General features: G+C 43.2%; 1 protein-coding gene and 1 pseudogene across 1 annotated transcript; one reads left to right on the top strand and one right to left on the bottom strand.

The window, feature by feature from the left end:
• The window catches only part of LOC112219141, a 228,866-nt pseudogene that overhangs the window by 42,477 nt on the left and 164,323 nt on the right, over window positions 1–22,066 (bottom strand).
• Window positions 1,569–17,372, top strand: LOC112218819 (leucine-rich repeat neuronal protein 3-like). The gene is made up of 2 exons (XM_024380011.2): window positions 1,569–1,852; window positions 11,068–17,372. Exon 2 carries the CDS (start codon window positions 11,451–11,453, stop codon window positions 13,566–13,568), a length of 2,118 nt encoding a protein of 705 aa, XP_024235779.1. The 5' UTR covers window positions 1,569–1,852; window positions 11,068–11,450; the 3' UTR covers window positions 13,569–17,372.

Genomic DNA, 22,066 nt, shown 5'->3' with positions numbered 1-22,066 from the left:
GGTAAAAACTCAACTCGTCGTGTTTGGAGGACAAAGAATGCTGAGTTGCAGCCAAAGAACACCATACCTACTGTGAAGCATGGGGGTGGAAACATCATGCTTTGGGGCTGTTTTTCTGCAAAAGGACCAGGACGACTGATCCGTGTAAAGGAAGGAATGAATGGGGCCATGTATCGTGAGATTTTGAGTGAAAACCTCCTTCCATCAGCAAGGGCATTGAAGATGAAACGTGGCTGGGTCTTTCAGCATAACAATGATCCCAAACACACCGCCCGGGCAATGAAGGAGCGGCTTCGTAAGAAGCATTTCAAGGTCCTGGAGTGGCCTAGCCAGGCTCCAGATCTCAACCCCACAGAAAATCTTTGGAGGGAGTTGGAAGTCCGTGTTGCCCAGCAACAGCCCCAAAACATCACTGCTCTAGAGGAGATCTGCATGGAGGAATGGGCCAAAATACCAGCAACAGTGTGTGAAAACCTTGTGAAGACTTACAGAAAACGTTTGACCTCTGTCATTGCCAACAAAGGGTATATAGCAAAGTATTAAGATAAACTTTTGTTATTGACCAAATACTTATTTTCCACCATAATTTGCAAATAAATTCATTAAAAATCCTACAATGTGATTTTCTGGATTTTTTTCTTCTCATTTTGTCTGTCATAGTTGAAGTGTACCTATGATGAACATTACAGGCCTCTCTCATCTTTTTAAGTGGGAGAACTTGCACAATTGGTGGCTGACTAAATTATTTTTTGCCCCACTGTATATGACTGTGAGGGTACCAGGGAGCCAGAGGTACACAGGTGTTCAGTTCAGAGTGTCTGGCCAAATGAGGGACACAAAGGCATTGAATAATGACCTGCAGAAACCACACTTTGTTAAACGCTGCCTTCAAATCCCCCGGAGATTCAAACCCGAAATGCCAGTCTTAATAAGAAGCCACATCCATTCGCCATCCCTCCCTCCCATGTTTTCTCACTCAGTCTCCTTCTATCACTCTCTCTTTAACAAACACACAGACACATACACACTCTCTCTGTCACTCCATTCCTCCTACTCTATCCCACACATACACACACATTTGGTCTCTTCCTCCCTCCTTCTCCCTCAGGGATACAGGGGATCATGACTGATTGACAGCCTGCTCAGCCAATCAGAATTACTAGCAGCTCCAAGAACAGAGCCTGCGATCTGAAGAGGGATTGGACTGTGTGTGTATGTGTTATTAATGACGGTGGAGCTGGCAGCACCGGAGCAGAGTGATGGTTGATCAGCTGAGTGATCTGCTCTCTAACTGCGCTGGAGAAAAGGAGGGATAGACAGAGAACAGCCCCCACCCTATCGCTCTGCACCCAGCGTCTTTAGCAAGCAAAGACACACAACCAACAGAGCCTGTCTCTCTCTCACACACACACTCTCACACACACTCTCTCACTCTCACACTCTCTCACTCACTCTCTCTCCTCTCTCTCTCTCTCTCAGCTCTCTCTCTCTCTCTCTCTCTCTCTCTCACACAGTGGAACTATCAGAGCTGGAGCTCTCTCTCTCTCCCTCTCTCTCTCTTTCTCTCTCTCTCTCTCTCTCTGCCTCTCTCTCTGCCTCTCTCTCTGCCTCTCCCATACACACAGTGGAATGGTTTTAGAGCTGGAGCTACCCATCTCTCCCTCCCTCTCCTGTTTCGCGCTCTCTCTCTCTCTGCCTCTCTAGCGACGAAAGGAGAAGAAGACGCATGTTCTTGGAAATACACATGAAAAACCTGCTGTGATCTGAGTCTCACACTGTCATGCTGGACTACTGCTCTAAAGCATGTGGGTTCCAGGCATGAGGGTGTGTGTGAAGGGACTCACTTCCACTGGTAAGTTTATATCTATCTCTCTCTCCTGTGTGTGTATGAGGCAAGTGTATTTGTTTGGTGTGGTAGAGGGTTGGTTTTCAGTGTGACAATGCGGTAGTCCTTGAGTTGAACCTGTGTCTGTGTGGAGGGAGTTAGCAGCCAAGAAGGCAGAAGGCACAGCCTGCAGTTATGTGGGAGGCTTGGCCGGGGATGGGGGTGGGGGGGTGGAATTGAGGAAATGAAAAACTGAGGAGTCCAACACAGGCGTTTTGTCATTGCTGCTTAAGGAAATGTTTGGATGAATATGTAGGCTGCAGAGGTTTCAGAGAAGGAACTGCCTGTTATTGGCATCAGGGTGTATTTTGAAAGCGGTTTGAGAGATTTGTGGTTTTCAGGCTGGAGTGGAATGAAGGCGGTGTTATCTCGGCAGCATCGCTCTACAGGTACATCTGAGAAAAATATCAAAACTGAAGTATACTCCTCTCTGTGTGTCTGTCAGGGATAGAACAGAAGACAAGTCAGGGAATCTGCCATCAGTAGAAAAGACCAGAACTCAACGAGGTAAACCAGTAATAAGCCCGGGGTAAAGAGACCCCTTTCCGTTTTCACTGATGGATCATAACACATAAGTACTGTATGCGTTTACAGTTGGACACTATTTGACTGTGTGTGCCAAGAGGACGAACCTCAAAGAGGATTTATTTAGGAGTTGTCCGTATCTTTAAGGAATCCAGGTGAGACAGAGCTGGAGTGCTGGGCTGTGGAGAACTCTCCTCGAACCAGGGGAAAAATACATCCCCACCACTGCCTGCTTAATTTACCAGAACAGCACCCCCCCCCCACCCACCCATCTCTCCATCTCTCTCCCACTCTCTTTCACCTCACCTCATCTCCCTCATTCTTTCTCGCCATCTCCCATCACCCGGCTGCATTTAGGGCTTGTTCATAATTAAACAACGTCACACTGAGGCATTTTTAGTGAGCAGCAGACCTCATTCAGCACGGTCACAATGTTAGCTACTAAATCGGGGTCAGAAAGATGACTGCATCATTCTGTTTTCAAGAACTAGCCTAATTATGCATACAATTGTCTATTTCTATGCAAAAAATGCACCAATATCATGGTGAATACCCTGGCTACGAACATATTTAAAGAGGCAGTCGTCATATAGTCCTCTTCTATGGTCGTCCTGCTTTCCCAAGGTTTTCTATGCAGACTGGTGGGGACTGGAGTGATGAATCCACAAGAGAAAGCAGTACTGGTGCTTCAGACAAAAAGTGAAAGTGTACACGTTGAATCTGTGATGTCACTCTGCAGACATCACTAAAGCAAAGCACACTGACTGGTTGAACAGAAACAAAGTTTGAGAGGAATAGATCGCTACAAGATTCTGTACCTCACACTCAACACCATTCCATGCATTAACAATGGCTGTAATGTGTGCATCTCTCAAAAGACTATAAAAAAAAAATCAGCAGGCTAATTAATATCAGTAATGTGAAATAGCATTACTATCAAACATTCATTATTTATGATAAGTAGACGGTTTCTGTTTGTCACTAAAATCTTGACTTAAGATTCACAAGCCAACCTCAAACTCCTGTGTATAACATACCTTAGACAGATTTAGCTCAATTTTGTATTTTTTCAGGTGAAAACTTCCTTCCAATACTATCCTCGCTCAATAAAGAGTCAAATGAAAACCACGCCACACAACCTACCTACCCTGCAAAATCCCCACTACGAGAATATCGGTGTACCGTAGCACATGGATTCATAGGATAAACAAAGATTGATTTGATGCACTGGGAAAATGCATTCCCAGCAGATACAGTATGACTCAGATTCTGAAACACTGTTTTTTTTCCTAAGTAAATCCCATGCATTTTACAGTCAGAGCAGCAGAACTAGTCCTACCTGAGCCTGTGGAAAAGGGCATGTTGACAGCTAACACCCCATGCTTTACCAGTTAATGTATTACGATTGGTATTTATGCAATGAGCTGTGATAGTGATAGATTAATCCATAGTGAAAAATGTGTGTGGTGAGTTCACTGTACCCTGCAAAACTCATTTTATATGGTGCATACATGCAAATAACATTGTAAATCAACAGGCAGGTCATGTTTACATGAATACCATACCTGTGTGTGTGTGTGTGTGTGTGTGTGTGTGTGTGTGTGTGTGTGTGTGTGTGTGTGTGTGTGTGTGTGTGTGTGTGTGTGTGAGACAGTAGACCATATGAGAGAGGGTAGATAGGAGGAGGAGGGGATTGGTAGGAAGCCTGGGGGAGTTGACAGCTTAACATCGATCCCTAATTAATTGTTAAATTGCTGTTTATTTGCAGGCGGCGTTGAACAGATGCAAGGGGGATGTCATTATGCATGGGTACCACACAGTGGGTTGGCCTAATGAATGTAGCCATACAGCTAATGCTAATGACAGGCACGTTGCTAGCATAGCTAATGCAGGCTTTCATGGTGGGCTGCTCAGGCAGCAATGACAACATGTAGCAGACTGTCATATTGTAGCAGGTAGTGCTAAAGTGTGATATTGATGCAGGTAGCAATATAGGGTGATATTGTAGCCGGTAGCGCTATAGGGAACACGAGGGAGCAGGTCACGTTGAAAGGACAGATTTAGCTTGGATAGATTTAATGGTAAATCAATAAAAAAGAGGTGGGGGGCGGCAGTAGAAGAGAGGGGCACTTACATCACTCCATTTTCCTCACCCCACCTCCCCTCCTCTGATCCCTTCACCTCCCCTCCTCCGATCCCTTGACTTCCCCTCCTCCGATCCTTTCACCTCCCTCCTCCGATCCCTTCACTTCCCCTCCTCCGATCCCTTCCCTTCACCTCCCCTCCTCCGATCCCTTCACCTCCCCTCCTCCGATCCCCACTCCCCTCCTCCGATCCCTTCACCTCCCCTCCTCCGATCCCTTCACCTCCCCTCCTCCCATCCCTTCACTTCCCTCTCCTCCCACCCCTTCCCCCTCCCACCCACCACCTCCCCCCCCACCCACCTCTCCCCCTCATCTCTCCTCCCTACCCCCTTACCTCGCTCCCACCCCACCTCTCCCCCTCATCTCATCTCACCTCACACCCCTCACTTCATCTCCTACCCCATCACCTCACCTCACCCCCCCCACTCCCTCACCTCACCTCCCACCCCCCACCACCCTCCCCTCCAAACTACAAGACTGTTACTAAACATTAGAAAAGTCAACAACTCTACTGATGCATCACAAAGTGATGGCACATTTAATGCTTTTCGAGAGAAAGTGGAGGATGTGACTGAATTGGACTTCTGGCACTGATTAAAAGACTGTGAAAAGAGATGTGTTGCTATACTGGGCTACTGTAAATGTACAAATAAAACACCACTTTGTCCCCAGCAGCTTTTAAATGGCCACTATTTCCATCTTCCATTTTCTAAATCACACTGCCTCTTGTACATACCTGTTTTTAAGTACACATGCTTTGTTTTGTCTGTCTACTCTACCCCAACCCAATTCTATGTCACATTTCTTTTCTTTGAGAAGTAGCATGACATGTATCAGAGACACTGCACATTCATTCATCAACATTCTGATTTTCACATTAACGTTAAAGAGATTAGCAACAGAGCAAATGTTCATTCTGTAGTCTAAAAAGCTATTACCTTCCAAAGATTCATTAGGCTTAACAACATCAAGACCAGTAAGATCTGTCACAATACCATGGTATATTAATGTGGCAGAATGTCAGGGTGTCACTTCCCCTTGGCGCGGTGGCGCGCTGCACATCACATCCTTTCCCCTCTATACTGTAGCTGCAGCATGCTCGTCACTCGCTGCCTGACTAGCTAGTGAATAAAACATGGCGAATTGCAACCACTTTATGACATGTCTACTACATTAGGAGGTGTAGGGAAGGAACACACTGCACTGTGGCCCGTGGACTCTCATCCAGTACCGAGTCTGTTTCACTGTATGAAAAAGGACACTAATATGTTGGGTACGCTACCGTTCAAAAGTTTGGGGTCACTTAGAAATGTCCTTATTTTTGAAAGAAAAGCATTTTTTTGTCCATTAAAATAACATCAAATTGATCAGAAATACAGTGTAGACATTTTAATATTGTAAATGACTATTGCAGCTGGAAACGACAGATTTTTTATGGAATATCTACATAGGCGTACAGAAGCCCATTATCAGCAACCATCACTCCTGTGTTCCAATGCCACGTTGTGTTAGCTAATCCAAGTTTATAATTTGAAAAGGCTAATTGATCATTAGAAACCCTTTCGCAATTATGTTAGCACAGGTGAAAACTGTTGTGCTGATAAAGAAGCAATAAAACTGGCCTTCTTTAGTCTAGTTGAGTATCTGGAGCATCAGCATTTGTGGGTTCGATTACAGGCTTAAAATGCCAGGAAACAAAGAACCTTCTTCTGAAACTCGTCAGCCTATTCTTGTTCTGAGAAATGAAGGCTATTCCATGCGAAAAATTGCCAGGAAACTGAAGATCTTGTACAAAACTCTGTGTTCTACTCCTTTCAAAGAGCAATGCAAACTGGCTCTAACCAGAATAGAAAGAGGAGTGGGATGACCCGGAGCACAACTGAGCAAGAGGACAAATAGATTAGAGTGTCTAGCTTGAGAAACAGATGCCTCACAAGTCTTCAACTGGCAGCTTCAATAAATAGTACCCGCAAAACACCAGTCTCAACGTCAACAGTGAAGAGGTGACTCCGGGATGCTGGCCTTCTAGGCAGAGTTTCTCTGTCCAGTGTCTGTGTTCTTTTGACCATCTTAATCTTTTATTTTTATTGGCCAGTCTGAGATATGGCTTTTTCTTGTACGAGATCTATACGAGATCTTCAGTTTCTTGGCAATTTCATGCATGGAATAGCCTTCATTTCTCAGAACAAGAATAGACTGACGAGTTACAGAAGAAAGTTCTTAGTTTCTTGACATTTTGAGCCTGTAATCGAACCCACAATTGCTGATGCTCCAGATACTCAACTAGTCTAAAGAAGGACAGTTTTAATGCTTCTTTAATCAGCACAACAGTTTTCAGCTGTGCTAACATAATTGCAAAATGGTTTTATAATAATCAATTAGCCTTTTATTATGATAAACTTGGATTAGCTAACACAACGTGCAATTGGAACACAGGAGTGATGTTTGCTGATAATGGGCCTCTGTACGCCTATGTAGATACTCCATTAAAAAATCTGCCGTTTCCAGCTACAATAGTCATTTACAACATTAACAATGTCTACACTGTATTTCTGATTATTATTTATTTATTTATTTTATTTTATTTTTATTTTATTTTAATTTCACCTTTATTTAACAAGGTAGGCTAGTTGAGAACAAGTTCTCATTTGCAACTGCGACCTGGCCAAGATAAAGCATAGCAGTGTGAACAGACAACACAGAGTTACACATGGAGTAAACAATTAACAAGTCAATAACACAGTAGAAAAAAAGAGAGTCTATATACATTGTGTGCAAAAGGCATGAGGAGGTAGGCGAATAATTACAATTTTGCAGATTAACACTGGAGTGATAAATGATCAGATGGTCATGTACAGGTAGAGATATTGGTGTGCAAAAGAGCAGAAAAGTAAATAAATAAAAACAGTATGGGGATGAGGTAGGTAAAATTGGGTGGGCTATTTACCAATAGACTATGTACAGCTGCAGCGATCGGTTAGCTGCTCAGATAGCAGATGTTTGAAATTGGTGAGGGAGATAAGTCTCCAACTTCAGCGATTTTTGCAATTCGTTCCAGTCACAGGCAGCAGAGAACTGGAATGAAAGGCGGCCAAATGAGGTGTTGGCTCTAGGGATGATCAGTGAGATACACCTGCTGGAGCGCGTGCTACGGGTGGGTGTTGCCATCGTGACCAGTGAACTGAGATAAGGTGGAGCTTTACCTAGCATGGACTTGTAGATGACCTGGAGCCAGTGGGTCTGGCGACGAATATGTAGCGAGGGCCAGCCGACTAGAGCATACAGGTCGCAGTGGTGGGTGGTATAAGGTGCTTTAGTAACAAAACGGATGGCACTGTGATAAACTGCATCCAGTTTGCTGAGTAGAGTGTTGCAAGCTATTTTGTAGATGACATCGCTGAAGTCGAGGACCGGTAGGATAGTCAGTTTTACTAGGGTAATTTTGGCGGCGTGAGTGAAGGAGGCTTTGTTGCGGAATAGAAAGCCGACTCTAGATTTGATTTTAGATTGGAGATGTTTGATATGAGTCTGGAAGGAGAGTTTACAGTCTAGCCAGACACCTAGGTACTTATAGATGTCCACATATTCTAGGTCGGAACCATCCAGGGTGGTGATGCTAGTCAGGCGTGCGGGTGCAGGCAGCGAACGGTTGAAGAGCATGCATTTGGTTTTTACTAGCGTTTAAGAGCAGTTGGAGGCCACGGAAGGAGTGTTGTATGGCATTGAAGCTTTGATGTTATTTTAACAGACAAAAAACAAGGGCATTTCTAAGTGTATATCAACCCCTTTTCTGCCATACACCCCTAATCCATTTGGAGAATGTCAATATTCAGCACTTAAAAGTGGTAAAATATAGGTGAGTGCAATAATTATTTGTGAAGTAGACAGCTTTCATATAGCTATACTGATTTCCCAGATATTCTTTGTTAGCATGCTAGTAACGTAGTGCATTGTTATCTTAATTCCCTATTTATAGAAGTAACAAACACAATTCAATTTTTGTAGTCTTTGATGGGATTTCTGTAAATGTGTTATATTTTTTGTGGTGTTTTAAAAGAGTGCTGCCTTTGAACTGTAACTAACTGTAGCATTTGGGACTTGGGAACGCAATGCACTCTCTACTAAGTGGCAGGCGGCTGGCCTGCCGCATGTGGACTGATCCCTATGTTTCCTCAGCCCAAATGAGTCCACAGAGGTCAACACCCCTTGACTTAATCGCACAATCAATTGTTTCCTCTTACCACAACCTCCTGGCCTCTAAGGCCACAACTTCTACTTGAGAGAGAGCGAGAGGGGGGTGGGGAGAGAGGTTTAATTATACATTAAATAAGGGGTGCTCTGCTGATACAGCTGCAGCATATCAAACAAAAACATAAGTGGAAAATAAATCCCTAAGGGAGCTAAATAAGATAAATAACTAGAAAATATATTACAGTGCATAGCGTTATCACCCATGTTAAACACAAATAGACAATACGTTATACAAGTGCATGGCGTTATCACCCGTGTTACACACAACTAGACAATACGTTATACAAGTGCATGGCGTTATCACCCGTGTTACACACAACTAGACAATACGTTATACAAGTGCATGGCGTTTTCACCCGTGTTACACACAACTAGACAATATGTTATACAAGTGCATGGTGTTATCACCCGTGTTACACACAACTAGACAATACGTTATACAAGTGCATGGGGTTATCACCCGTGTTACACACAACTAAGACAATACGTTATACAAGTGCATGGTGTTATCATCTGTGTTAAACACAACTAGACAATACTTTATATAAGTGCATGGCGTTATCATCGGTGTTAAACACAAGCAAGGAGTGTTAGCTACCTGTCGGAGATTAGCCTTTCTATTGAAATAGCATCACAAAGCAACAGCAGCAGCTTTCCAATGCATCTTCACCTCATCTCAACTATTCTTCCCGCAACTAAAGATACTTTATTAACATAATGTTGGAAGAACATTTACCACCACTCAAACGTCCATTTGATCTAATTATGAGAGGAAGGCATGTGAGTGAAGTAACAACAGGCTCTTAGCATTAAGTAATAAAAAGGGAAATTAGCGTGAGCTTCGTGGAAGCAAACAGGAGAGCATCGCTCATCCAGTTTACAATTTAATACTTGCTCTCCTTATTAGCATGGGGGTTATTTTCTTTTAAGTATATTTTTCCGATCTACTGTGAAAAACATATTTACATAATATGGTTACACACTCTACCACCTGGGCCATATGGAGGAATCTCTTGCCAATAAAACCATTCCCTTGTATGAAATAAAGGAGTCTGAAAATTATCGTTGCAAATGATAGCTAGCATTACCACACTTAAGTATTTATTTCAACACTTGACATAAATAGCTTAGCAATGAAACACCAAATGTGTGTGGATATTACAAATGCTGTATAATATCAGGCACAGAGCAGCTTGGACAGAATCTGAACACAGGTCCTACACAGATGGCTGAGCACAAGAACATTAGGCACAAAAAAAAGAAACGACCAGGAAAAATATTTTTGCCTCTTGATTCCACCTGTGTGTGTTGACTGACTGCCATAAACAAGCTAATATATGCACGGTGCTCTGTCATAGGGAGTCTTCATCAGCAGCCCTACTCTTATAGCCTTACAGACAGCTCATCTACTATCACACACGGAGCCGTGGCTTCTGCACTCAAGGTCACAAATTAATCAAAGCATCAATATGTGCAGTCGACATAAGCAAACCCCGGCACAGACCTGTCACCTGTAGGAACCACTTTGATTCAACTCCTCATAAATAATGCAGGAGAGGGTGAAGAGACAGAACAAGACCTGTAGCAAGCTTCAGAGATATTTTGGGAGAATCTGAAATGCCTTGAGGTCATATACTCCAGTTGAAGTGATCGTGGGTAGTTGTGTGTGAGTGCGACAGTTGCTGCGTGTATGTGAATACATAGTTCACAACGGCAGAGTTAGGGTGGATGACGAAATGTAGCTAATTAGGGTGGATGGTAAAACTGGGATAGGCTCTGGCTCACAATGTTTTAGCTGTTCAAACTGTTCTTGATGCAAAGTTTTTGGGAAATGTTTTGGGGGGATTTGTATTACTGCTGTGTGCAAGATCGCTGTTTAAAATTCCAGATCCTCTGGCAGATCTCTTGCCCTGCAGGGATATTAAGTGACTCCAAAGTGCTATTGTGTGCATCCAAAATAGCACCATATTTCCTATATTATACTACTTTTGACCAGGGCCCATAAGGCTCTGGTTAAAAGTAGTGCACTATATAGGAAAAAGGGTGCCATTTGGGACGCACATTTATTAGCCACCAACCTGTCAAATAATATATATAAGGTCAAGTCAATCATAACTCAGAATTTTGATGGCGAAGTGAAAGCAATAAAATCAAACGAGCATAGAATATGTCTCAATATTCCTAAATGTCAATATATGAAACAAGTCTCCCAATAATGCCATGTAGTACTGAATGTATTTTTTCTGATATTTTTCTCCCCAGATGGAAATTGACACGATGAGTGACTGTGATTGAGGATAATAATGATGGAAGACAGAGTGATCCATCCCCAGCCCAAGCCAGAGCGTTCCTCCTCAACCCTCCCTGTTCTTCACCGACAGACTCCCTGAAGGATACATTGACCTTCACACATCCAACTTGCCTGACAACCTGGCACAGTGTAAATTGAAGAAAGGTTGCTCCTTTACTCTCTGCCAAGGACTAGACAACGACTACAAAAAGGCCAAAGCTTTAGGGACCAGGCATCAGCAGAAATCTGTTCTGTCTCACTGCGGTAACAAATGAGCCTTTATTTGTGAAGTTAACAGTGCTAACAGCTGACTCCATAAGGACCCATTTCTAGTTCAAGGTAATAGGGGGCCAAGATGAAGAAGACTGCGTTCTTGGCTTGTTTGTTAGCGGAGCTAGCTCTAACAGCTTTTGTTCTGGCCTCGGAGGGGGGCGCTGCTCATTGTCCTGCATTGTGCCGGTGTGAGATACGACCCTGGTTCTCTCCAAGCTCTATTTATACAGAGGCTCCCACGGTGGACTGTAATGACTTAGGCCTATCGTCAATGCCAGAGAGACTGCCCTCAGACACACAGGTGCTATTGTTACAGACCAACAATATCATAAGTGTTGAGAAACCTTTGGATTACCTGGCTAATATCACTGAGATAGATTTATCCCAGAATAACATATCCTCTGTGAGCAATGTCCATCTGGGTCCTCTTACCCAGCTGCTGTCACTGCACATGGAGGAGAACTGGGTTCAGGGCCTGTCAGACAACTGTCTCCCATCCCTGCCCAACCTCCAGGAGTTCTACATCAACCACAACCTGATCTCATCCATCAGTCCTGGTGCCTTTAGAGGGCTAGGGAGGCTCCTGCGGCTCCATCTCAACTCCAACCACCTCAGGGGCATCAACAGGGTGTGGTTTCAGCCTCTACCCCGCCTGGAGATCCTGATGATTGGGGAGAACCCCATTGTTCAATTGTCAGACATGAACTTCAAGCCCTTGGTCAACCTACGCAGCTTGGTTCTGGCCAGGATGAATCTCTCCGAAATCCCAGATGACACTCTGGTCGGCCTCGACAACCTGGAGAGTGTTTCGTTTTTTGACAACCTGTTTGACAGAGTGCCACAGGCCGCTCTGAAGAAAGCCAAGAGCCTGAAGTTTCTGGATCTCAACAAGAACCCCATCGAGAGGATTCAGAGAGGGGACTTTGTGGACATGATCCACCTCAAAGAGTTGGGCATCAACAGCATGCCTGCGCTGGTGTCCATCGACAGCTTTGCCCTCAACAATCTCCCTGAGCTGACCAAGATTGAGGCCACCAACAACCCCAAGCTCTCCTACATCCACCCCAATGCCTTCCACAAGTTGCCGAGACTCGAAACACTGATGCTGAACAGCAATGCTCTCAGCGCCTTGCACCACAGCACTGTGGACTCCCTGCCCAACCTGCGTGAGGTTAGCATGCACAGCAACCCCATTCGCTGCGACTGCGTCATCCGCTGGATCAACATGAACCAGACCGGTGTGCGCTTCATGGAGCCAGATTCCCTCTTCTGTGTGGAGCCGCCGGAGTACCAGGGCCAGCACGTCCGCAAGGTCCACTTCAGGGAGATGACTGAGATTTGCCTCCCGCTCATCTCGCCCGGGAGCCTCCCAGATCGTGTCGCCGTTGGGAAAAGGAGTTCGGTGACGCTTCACTGCCGGGCATTCGGAGAGCCGGAGCCAGAGATATACTGGGTCACCCCCTCCGGGGACAGAGTCCTGCCCAACAGCGTGTCTGATAAGTACTACATGCATCCAGAGGGGACCTTTGACATCTATGACACTACCATGCTTGAGGCAGGGCTGTACACCTGTGTTGCTCACAATCTTGTTGGTGCAGACCTCAAGTCTGTGTTGTTGGTGGTAGATGGATACTTTCCACAGCCTTCTGATAATGGCAATGCTTTACATGTGGACGTTAGATCAGTGCAGCCCAACTCTGTTTCGGTGTCTTGGGATAACACTCACGGTGGTCTTATATCCAACATAAAGTGGTTCACAATGGCGAATGCTAAGCATCCCTCCATGGCATACACTGCTAGAGTACCAACCGATGTGAAGGTGTATCGTCTCACCCACCTAAACCCCTCCACCCAGTACCGGGTGTGTGTGGAAGTCACGAGCATGCAGCTCGGACACAACAGGGACTGTGTCAATGTCACCACAAAGGGACTGGCTCACACCGTGGAGAGCAGTGAGAAGTGGGACACAGTGGTGATGGCTGCATGTGCTGTGCTTTTCATCGTGGTTGCTGTGGCTTGCTCCATCACATACACATCTCTGCAAAGCCAACACTTTTACAGGAAGTTGATGGTGGACCAAACTGAGTCAATGCTGGGTCCTAGCACCCGCCCTGGCTCCGCCTCTTCTCTCACAGAACTCTGTGTGGCTGGAGTCAAGGTGAAGGCGACTGTAATAGACTTGCCAGACAACTCCATGTAAAGAAAGAAACGGCCTTGGAGCAGGAAAATTAATGTTCTGGATTTTAAACAAGGTGAAAGAGTGTTGGACATGTGTGATTCATGTGCCCTCTTTTCATGACAATGACAGAGCATTGGGTTCTGGAACTCCTGGAACTTGGAACACATGATTGAACCATAAACCGGCGCCCTCACGCATAAATACGTAACCAGCTAATCCCAGACCCACAGACTCTTTTATACAACAAAATTATGTCATTGCAGCAAAAACGTGCACAGACAGGTATCTAGATTGCGATATACGTGGCTACTGATCGGTCATTCATGCAGTGCAACTGCAAAAAAGCACAGCACAAAGACTGTGTTGTCTCTCTTGGTTATTGACTTGTGCTTTATAACGCCTTGTGGAGATGTCTTTGTGGTCCACAATGAGGAATATTTTCTGTGCTGTTTAAATAACACTCAAGGGCCATAAGTAAGAAATACCACTCGTATACAGTTTATAATGGGCAAAACTTGTTAGACTAGTAGACAATAACAGTGTATATGTAAACAATTTTATGATCAAATATTTTTTTTCATTAAAAACAGTACATTGTATTTTAATCGAAATGTAATGCTTTCTCTTACTTACTTGAAATTGTAATTACGAAAGACCCAACTTCAAGAATGACTTGCTTAGAACAATCTGAATACGATATTGGGATGCTCTGAAAGGAACAATCTAAGCTTCCTTTATCAATAACATTCAGCTATCCATGAAATGCAAAATGTTATAATTCATAAATATGAATCCCATAAATCTTTTCATATCACTGTCTAAACCATGCAAAAGGAAAACAGTGTGATGTAGACAAACACAATTACTGGGACTGCCCTTGAAGGCGGACATTTTAACATTGTTACTAAAATGCAATCTCAGGCAGGACGACGTGTTTTGGCAATGACTGGGGAGTAAGAGAGAGTGTGTGTGTGTATATAACTTACACACGGTACTTTATATGTGTGTGTGTGGCATCAGAGAAACCCAATGACTTTGAATTGCAACATATTCTCTTTCATTTAAAACCAAATATGGATTCCTAACATAAACCTCAGAGAGGTGATGAATCGGCGTCACATGCGGACTGATGGGGGCATTTATCAGAGGGACTCTGCCATATATCAACTGAGTTTCAGCACCTTGGACAGGGCTTTTAGAGTGGAGCCATTTGTCACCGCCATGGGAGCTAAAATATGACCCATTAGAGCGCAGGTAGTGCATAGGTCAGCGAGAACACATAGAGGCTGCTAGCACCGGAGCGCGGTGCGGTGCGTCCCTTCCCTCCGTGACACTGGCGAGACACAGATGCCATTACAGGAACAGCTCAGCAACTCTTGGGCTCGTTTGTTAAGCACTTCACATTATCGCCACCCACCGAGAGGGGAAGGAGACAAATGGAGCGCAAAACGAGGACAAAGTGTCTACTAGGGCTAGAAGTCAGTATGAATAGGGACAGGATAGACAAGGTGCAGGTTCGACATATTGAAGGTGGAACAACAGTACTGCTGTAGGTATTAGAGATGTGTGCATGGTTTTATTTGACTGCACAGTGAGATAATTGCACAACAAGATAACAACAAGATAATGCTCATTAAGGGAACTTGAGTTTTTAGTATATTCCCTGGTTCATTAGGGTAGCTTACTTGAAAGGAGAGCTCTCAGAGAAGAACTGACAGGACCTCCACTGAGGTTTCATCACACATTTTTTACTCCTCCTTTTGCCTAGTTTGAACTCCAGATAACCCCACATGAGAGCAAATGATATGTCAACATGCAGTCCACTCAGAGAAAAGGAAATAATATCTCGTAAAATGTTCACACATGCAAAAAAGGTATTTTCCAATAAAGGCCCGATGGCAATATGCCCTTCTGTTGTTATTGTTTGTGCACCACCTGGGGGCATGCAATATGGTGAGAAAAACAGGAAAGAAACTGTTACACATATTTAGTATTGCTCACATAAACTCCCACCGTGCCATATTACAAGGAATTGTAACTGTTAAAATCCCTTGCCGTAATAGCACTAAGAAACTGGTCCTAACAATAAACAAGTTCAACCCCTTTGGATATCAGTGTTTTCTGCGCACCAGTGTCAATCAACAGGGGTTAAAAATGTAGGTGCCATATCATTCAGTTAATTAAGTTAATATTGGAATGAGGGGATGTGTTAAATCACCCAATCCCTCACCAGTAACAGTAGAAACACTGGTGGGCGGCCCTCTTGTGTAGATATGATTAACCCACTGATCATTCTCTCAGGGAAATATACCCTGTATGACAAATAGACAGCAGATGATATACTGTAATTGCATTATGATAGCCATGGGGAGATCTGGGATAATTAGCAGGCAAAGTAATAAATTGTCGTTTTTAATATCATCTTCCAGCCAGGACAGAACAGTATTTGGTTGATTGCACATCTGTAATTAGGATATTATCATTGAAGGTGACAAATTCTTTGCATAGGGAATTCAGAGCTTTACACAGTGATTTATGTGAGAATATGGGATACAGGTGTGTATAGCCTTAAATGGCAAATGTATAAACCTTGAATATTTACCCAACAACTAAAGAAATACAAACAACTCAACAGAGGAAGTAGAATATTAGTTCAATACATCGGTTAAATTAGCAGGTGTAGATACTCTCAATTAGAAACCTGTGCTGTGGTGCAAATCAAATGAACATTTTAGTCACAGAGAGTGACGGAGGACAGGGTTTTTGTGCAGTCTTCAGCTGTTGTTTATTTTCATTTGTGGAAAACATCTGAAAAGCCTAATGACCTCTAGTTGAAGTAAACAAATATCTCTCATAATGTTTCCACTTCTAAAATGCCCAATTCATCTGAAACTCGTTTGGCCAGATAATAGCCTAATCTGTGGAGATTTTTTTTTCTACAAAAGGTTGTGTGAAATCATCCCATTTTGAAGTATTGCCCCATTATCCTGTTGGGATAGACCTCCTGCTCGTTGCTTGGAGTAGCCTACGACATAAAAATAAGAATGTTCACATTTCTCAAGCTTTCCTCAAACTGCACCCTGGGGCTTCATGTAATTATTTCCCCACTCAGTGGTCCATTAAGATAAAACAACACTGGTGACTTTGTGTGATCTTGTATTGGGGCTTTGTGTGATTGTATCATTATCTAAACTCTGAAACAGGGATACTTCATCTTTGCTGATAAACTGGACATGATTATGAACAACTGAAAACATTGGTTCTTTTATACTTTTGATTCGTTTTTGAATGTTTGAATGGGAGTTGAAGACTGCTCTCCCTTACTCACTTTTATACCCATTCTTTTACAAAATCATATTGGATAAAACAGAAATAAAACATTCAACAAAGGGAGAACACACTGATCACAACCAATCAGTGAGTGTTTTGTTTTCTGGGGAGTTGCAGCTCACCACAGGAAGCAGGAAATAGAAATACTCTCACAGAGCTGCAGTAGTACTAGAATTACCAAAGCCTTTTGTAATAAAATGATGGAGGAGGAAATGGTATTTTATGAGTCAATACACACTTTAAAAGCAGGAAGCAGACAAGCTCTCCAAAGCATTCACCACTGCTGTACAGACCCACACTGTGGGCAGAGTGATGGAAGTCCGAAAGCAGCTACATCTGAAGCTCCTCCACTAATTCATTTATACTGAGCAAAAACAATTACTGAGTTACAGTTCATATAAGAAAATCAGTCAATTAAAATACACTAAATTCATTAGGCCCTAATCTATGAATTGTACATTTCTGGGCAGGGGCGCAGAAATGCCCAGCCAATCAGAATTAGTTTTTCCACACAAAAGGGCTTTATTACAGACAGAAATACTGCTCAGCACCCCCACCACCCCCCTCAGACGATCTCACAGTTGAAGAAGCCAGATGTGGAGGTCCTGGGCTGGCGTGGTTATACGTGGTCTGCGGTTGTGAGGCCTGTTGGACGTACTGCCAAATTCTCTAAAACAACGTTGAAGGCGGCTTACGGTAGAGAAATGAACATTCAATTCCACGGCAACAGCTCTGGTGGACATTCCTGTACTCAGCATGCCAATTGCACGCTCCCGCAAAACTTGAGACGTCTGTGGCACATACCGGTAGTATTATATTCATCATCAAACATGATTACACCCTCTCTTCAATGTAAAATATCACCTACAATAACACTACCGGTCAAAAGTTATAGAACACCTACTCATTCAAAGGGTTTTTCTTTGTTTTTACTATTTTCTACATTGTATAATAATAGTGAAGACATCAACACTATGAAATAACACATATGGAATCATATAGTAACCAAAAATGTGATAAACAAATCTAAATATATTTTATATTTGAGATTCTTCAAAGTAGCCAGCCTTTGCCTTGATGACAGCGTTGCATATTCTTGGCATTCTCTCAACCAGCTTCACCAGGAATGCTTTTCCAACAGTCTTGAAGGAGTTCCCACATATGCTGAGCACTTGTTGACTGCTTTTCCTTCACTCTGCAGTCCGACTCATCCAAAACCATCTCAATTTGGTTGAGGTCGGGGGATTGTGGAGTCCAGGTCATCTGATGCAGCACTCCATCACTCTCCTTCTTGGTCAAATAGCCCATGGAGGTGTGTTGGGTCATTGTCCTGTTGAAAAACAAATGATAGTCCCACTAAGCCCAAACCAGATGGGATGGCGTCTCGCTGCAGAATTCTGTGGTAGCCATGCTGGTTAAGTGTGCCTTGAATTCTAAATAAATCACAGACAGGGTCACCAGCAAAGCACCCCCACACCATAACACCTCCTCCTCCATAAGTTACGGTCGGTCCTCATGAGAGCCAGTTTCATTACAGTGCTTGATGGTTTTTCTGACTGCACTTGAAGAAAATGTCAAAGTTCTTGAAATGTTCTGCATTGACTGACCTTTATGTCTTAACTTAATGATGGACTGTTGTTTCTCTTTGCTTATTTGAGCTGTTCTTGCCATAATATGCACTTGGTCATTTAATAAATGTGGATATTTTCTGTATACCACCCCTACCTTCTCACAAAACATCTGATTGGCTCAAATGCATTAAGAAGGAAAGAAATTACACAAATTAACTTTTAAGAAGTTAATTGAAATGCATTCCAGGCAACTACCTCATGAAGCTCATTGAAAGATTGCCAAGAGTGTGAAAAGCTGTCTTCAAGGCAAAGGGGGACTATTTCAAGAATCTCAAATATAAAATATATTTTGATTTGTTTGACACTTTTTTGGTTACTACATGATTCCATCTGTGTTATTTCACAGTTTTGATGTCTTCACTATTATTCTACAATGTAGAAAATTGTAAAAATAAAGAAAACCCTTGAATGATGTCACACCCTGACCGTAGATTTTAGGTTGGGTCAGGGTGTGATGTGGGAATGTGTTCTTAACTGACTTGCCTAGTTAAATAAAGGTAAAATAAAAAAATTCTAAAAAAATATATTTAAAAAATAGCTCCTCTTCCTGGATCCTCTGATCCCAGTGCTTCTTCATGGCTCCTGTCAATGTGAGCGAGCGCTGAGCACTGAGCGGTAGTGGCTAGCTTAGCTAGCTCTCAAAGGGGGGACTCAGAGAATTCCCTTCAAGCAGCGTATGTGGCATTCAAAAGCAGCGAGCGGCGCTATGCTACGCAGCTGCCTGCCACCAAAGGCCCTGCTATGATTACACATTCCTTAATGAATAATTTACCTTTTCCTAATGACCCGTTAAGCTGTTCATTTAAACGTTGTCTTCCTCCTCCTAGTGCGGTGATTATAGCAGGTAGCCAAGGTGAGAGAGGTAGATTAGAGGGAATTACCAGCAGCTCAGGAGAGGTTGTCAATCCCCTAGACCTACCGTTGGAGCTAGTGTCGCTGGGGCATCTCTCTCATTAATGCTGAACCCAACCCACTATGATGGTCAAATGAAATGTCACCTCAGCACATTAAAACATCTGATTAAGACTTGGAAAACCACACTGACACCAAGAGACAAACAAACTCTGTGTTGAATGGTTCTTCCATTCATCATGCCAGACATCCTGAGTTCTGAGGGGTCATCTTAGACAAGAAGTTTGTTTTCTTGAGGGAACATCATAGTGTTCTTAGTAGTCAACAACTTCACCACAATCTGAGATGGCCTTGTGCTTGCCAGTTATACCACAATCTGTTAGAGACTCTCACAGAGTAGGCTACTATTACCACAAAAGCACTTTAAGTAAACCAGCCATTCACAATGTTCCTTAGAGAACCAAAGCACCTTTTGGGTCAAGTATTTTTGGTTGCAAGAATGGCCCTCTATCCATTAATGCTTTTCTGCACACAGAGTGATGTATAAACATTGGTCTGAGCATAGAAGCTTTATAAATGCACTGATCTCTGTGACTCGAGTTTTCAGCGCGCTCGGTTAGCAGGGCTTTTAGGGCGCTTGGATCCTCTCTGGAACAAGCTCCCATGCTGAGTGCACTTGATGGATGGCATTTTGGCTTAGAGGAGCGGAGTGCTTGAAACTAAATAATTCCTCACAGCCGTACAGCACATCACTTCCCATTCTGGTGGTAAGTGGGTAGCCTATGTGAGTGAGTGCATCACACTATATAACCTGTTACATAGGTTCAGACATATTCTGCTCACTAAGGCTTCAGTAACCGAGGAAACCAGAGAGCCTACCACAGGTCCTCTAGTACTGCTGAAGGTAGCGCACTCCGGAGAGTTGACTCCAGCTTGGCTTCTTTACTGGAGGCTCTTAGCACCCTACAATAACCATTGGCTGGTACTGTGATGTGCTTTCTGTTCATAATTTCTACATCCTCTGTCTCCCTCTCGCTCTCTCTATTTCCTTCTCTACCCCCCCCACACACACTCCCCAAAATATGCCAAATCAGGAAAGATCACAGCCAAGAAACACAGGCCGCTATTTCGTAGTGAAGCATTTAGCACTAATTGGGTATTTACATTATTTGAATTGTAAATGAGCAAAAAACGAGAACGGTTGAAAGCTCTTTGGGACTGAGTTGTTCTTGAGCCGCACCGCGGGACTCACTAGAAAGATCATTTTGGAGCAGCATCCTTATCAACAACTTTGATATGGTGACAGAACAGAGTGATGCAAACAATACATGTGTAGCTACTCAAACATTAAAAATGAGATGCTGGCTCAGTCAGTGCCGCTTCACCAGTGTCAGTTTCACAAAACTTTAATATGTAAACTACAAGCTCAATACTGCAATATGAGACAATTAAGCTAAGAGAGATGCATCATGTGAACATTAGGGAGACAAAATGGGCCTGGAAAGAGACTCATGAAAAAAAGTTTCCTTTCCAAAAATACACAAACAGAATCTCCCCAGCAGGGCCTATTTGAAGGTGACTATTAAGTATTGGCTGAATATAACAGCATCACTAAAGACTAAAGGCTTAATGCATTTGGGTGATACGCACTACCTAACGCCTGCCGTCTCTCCGACCGTCCACCCGACCGACCGTCCCTCCGACAGTCAGTCTGCATGCTTCTAAATCGAAGACCATTTAGAGGAAGTGACAACTTCAACAGCTCTCCTCACAGAGACAGAGCCCGCTGTGCTGTAAATCTGTAATAACCAGATGGATCATCAGTTAAAACCTGTCTCGTCATTTATGAAAAACAACAAATTATCCTCAAATCAATCAGTCAATCAGGAAGAGTCTCGGCCTGCAGACTGCAGATGCTGGGCATCAGCTAATCCTACAGCTATCTTGGAGCCGCCACCACCCCACTAAGGTTTCTACGTTTTTGTTAACAGTCTGATTTAAAGTAGCCTACATCACAACACATATAACCTTACATAATAAGCCTTTTGAGTGCTGCTACTGTTAAGTGGAACTCTGTTAATGGTGGTCCATCTTTTCAATTCTTGTAAGAGTGGATGCACAATGCACCCAGCAGTAGCCTCCAGCAGAGTGCATCCAGCCATCCTCCATTATGGAATGGGCATCACATTTCTTTATATGTGGCTTTCTACACAACATCCTCTCTTTTGTCAAAAGATATATAGTCATGACCTAAATTATTGGCACCCTTGATAAGATTGAGCAAAAAAGACTGTATAAAATAAATAATATAAATACTGAGATACAGTATATTTACTGAACAAGAATATAAACACAACATGGAATGCTTCATGAGCTGAAATAAAAGATCCCAGAAATGTTCCATATGCACAAAAAGCTTATTTATCTCAAATTTTGTCCACATTTTGTGCACAAATTTGTTTACATCCATTTACATCCATGTTATGTACATATTCTTTATCCCTTTATCCTAAGGTAGTAGTTGTGGAATTGTTAGGTTAATGTACTTGTTGGTTATTACTGCATTGTCGGAACTAGAAGCACAAGCATTTCGCTACACTCGCATTAACATCTGCTAACCATGTGTATGTGACAAATAAAATGTGATTTGATTTGATTCGATTTTGATTTGATTTGTTAGTGAGCATTTATCCTTTGCCAAGATAA

Source organism: Oncorhynchus tshawytscha, linkage group LG19 (genome assembly GCF_018296145.1).
Source record: "Oncorhynchus tshawytscha isolate Ot180627B linkage group LG19, Otsh_v2.0, whole genome shotgun sequence".
Taxonomy (NCBI): domain Eukaryota; kingdom Metazoa; phylum Chordata; class Actinopteri; order Salmoniformes; family Salmonidae; genus Oncorhynchus; species Oncorhynchus tshawytscha.
This window is presented reverse-complemented; position numbering and strand designations above follow the sequence as displayed.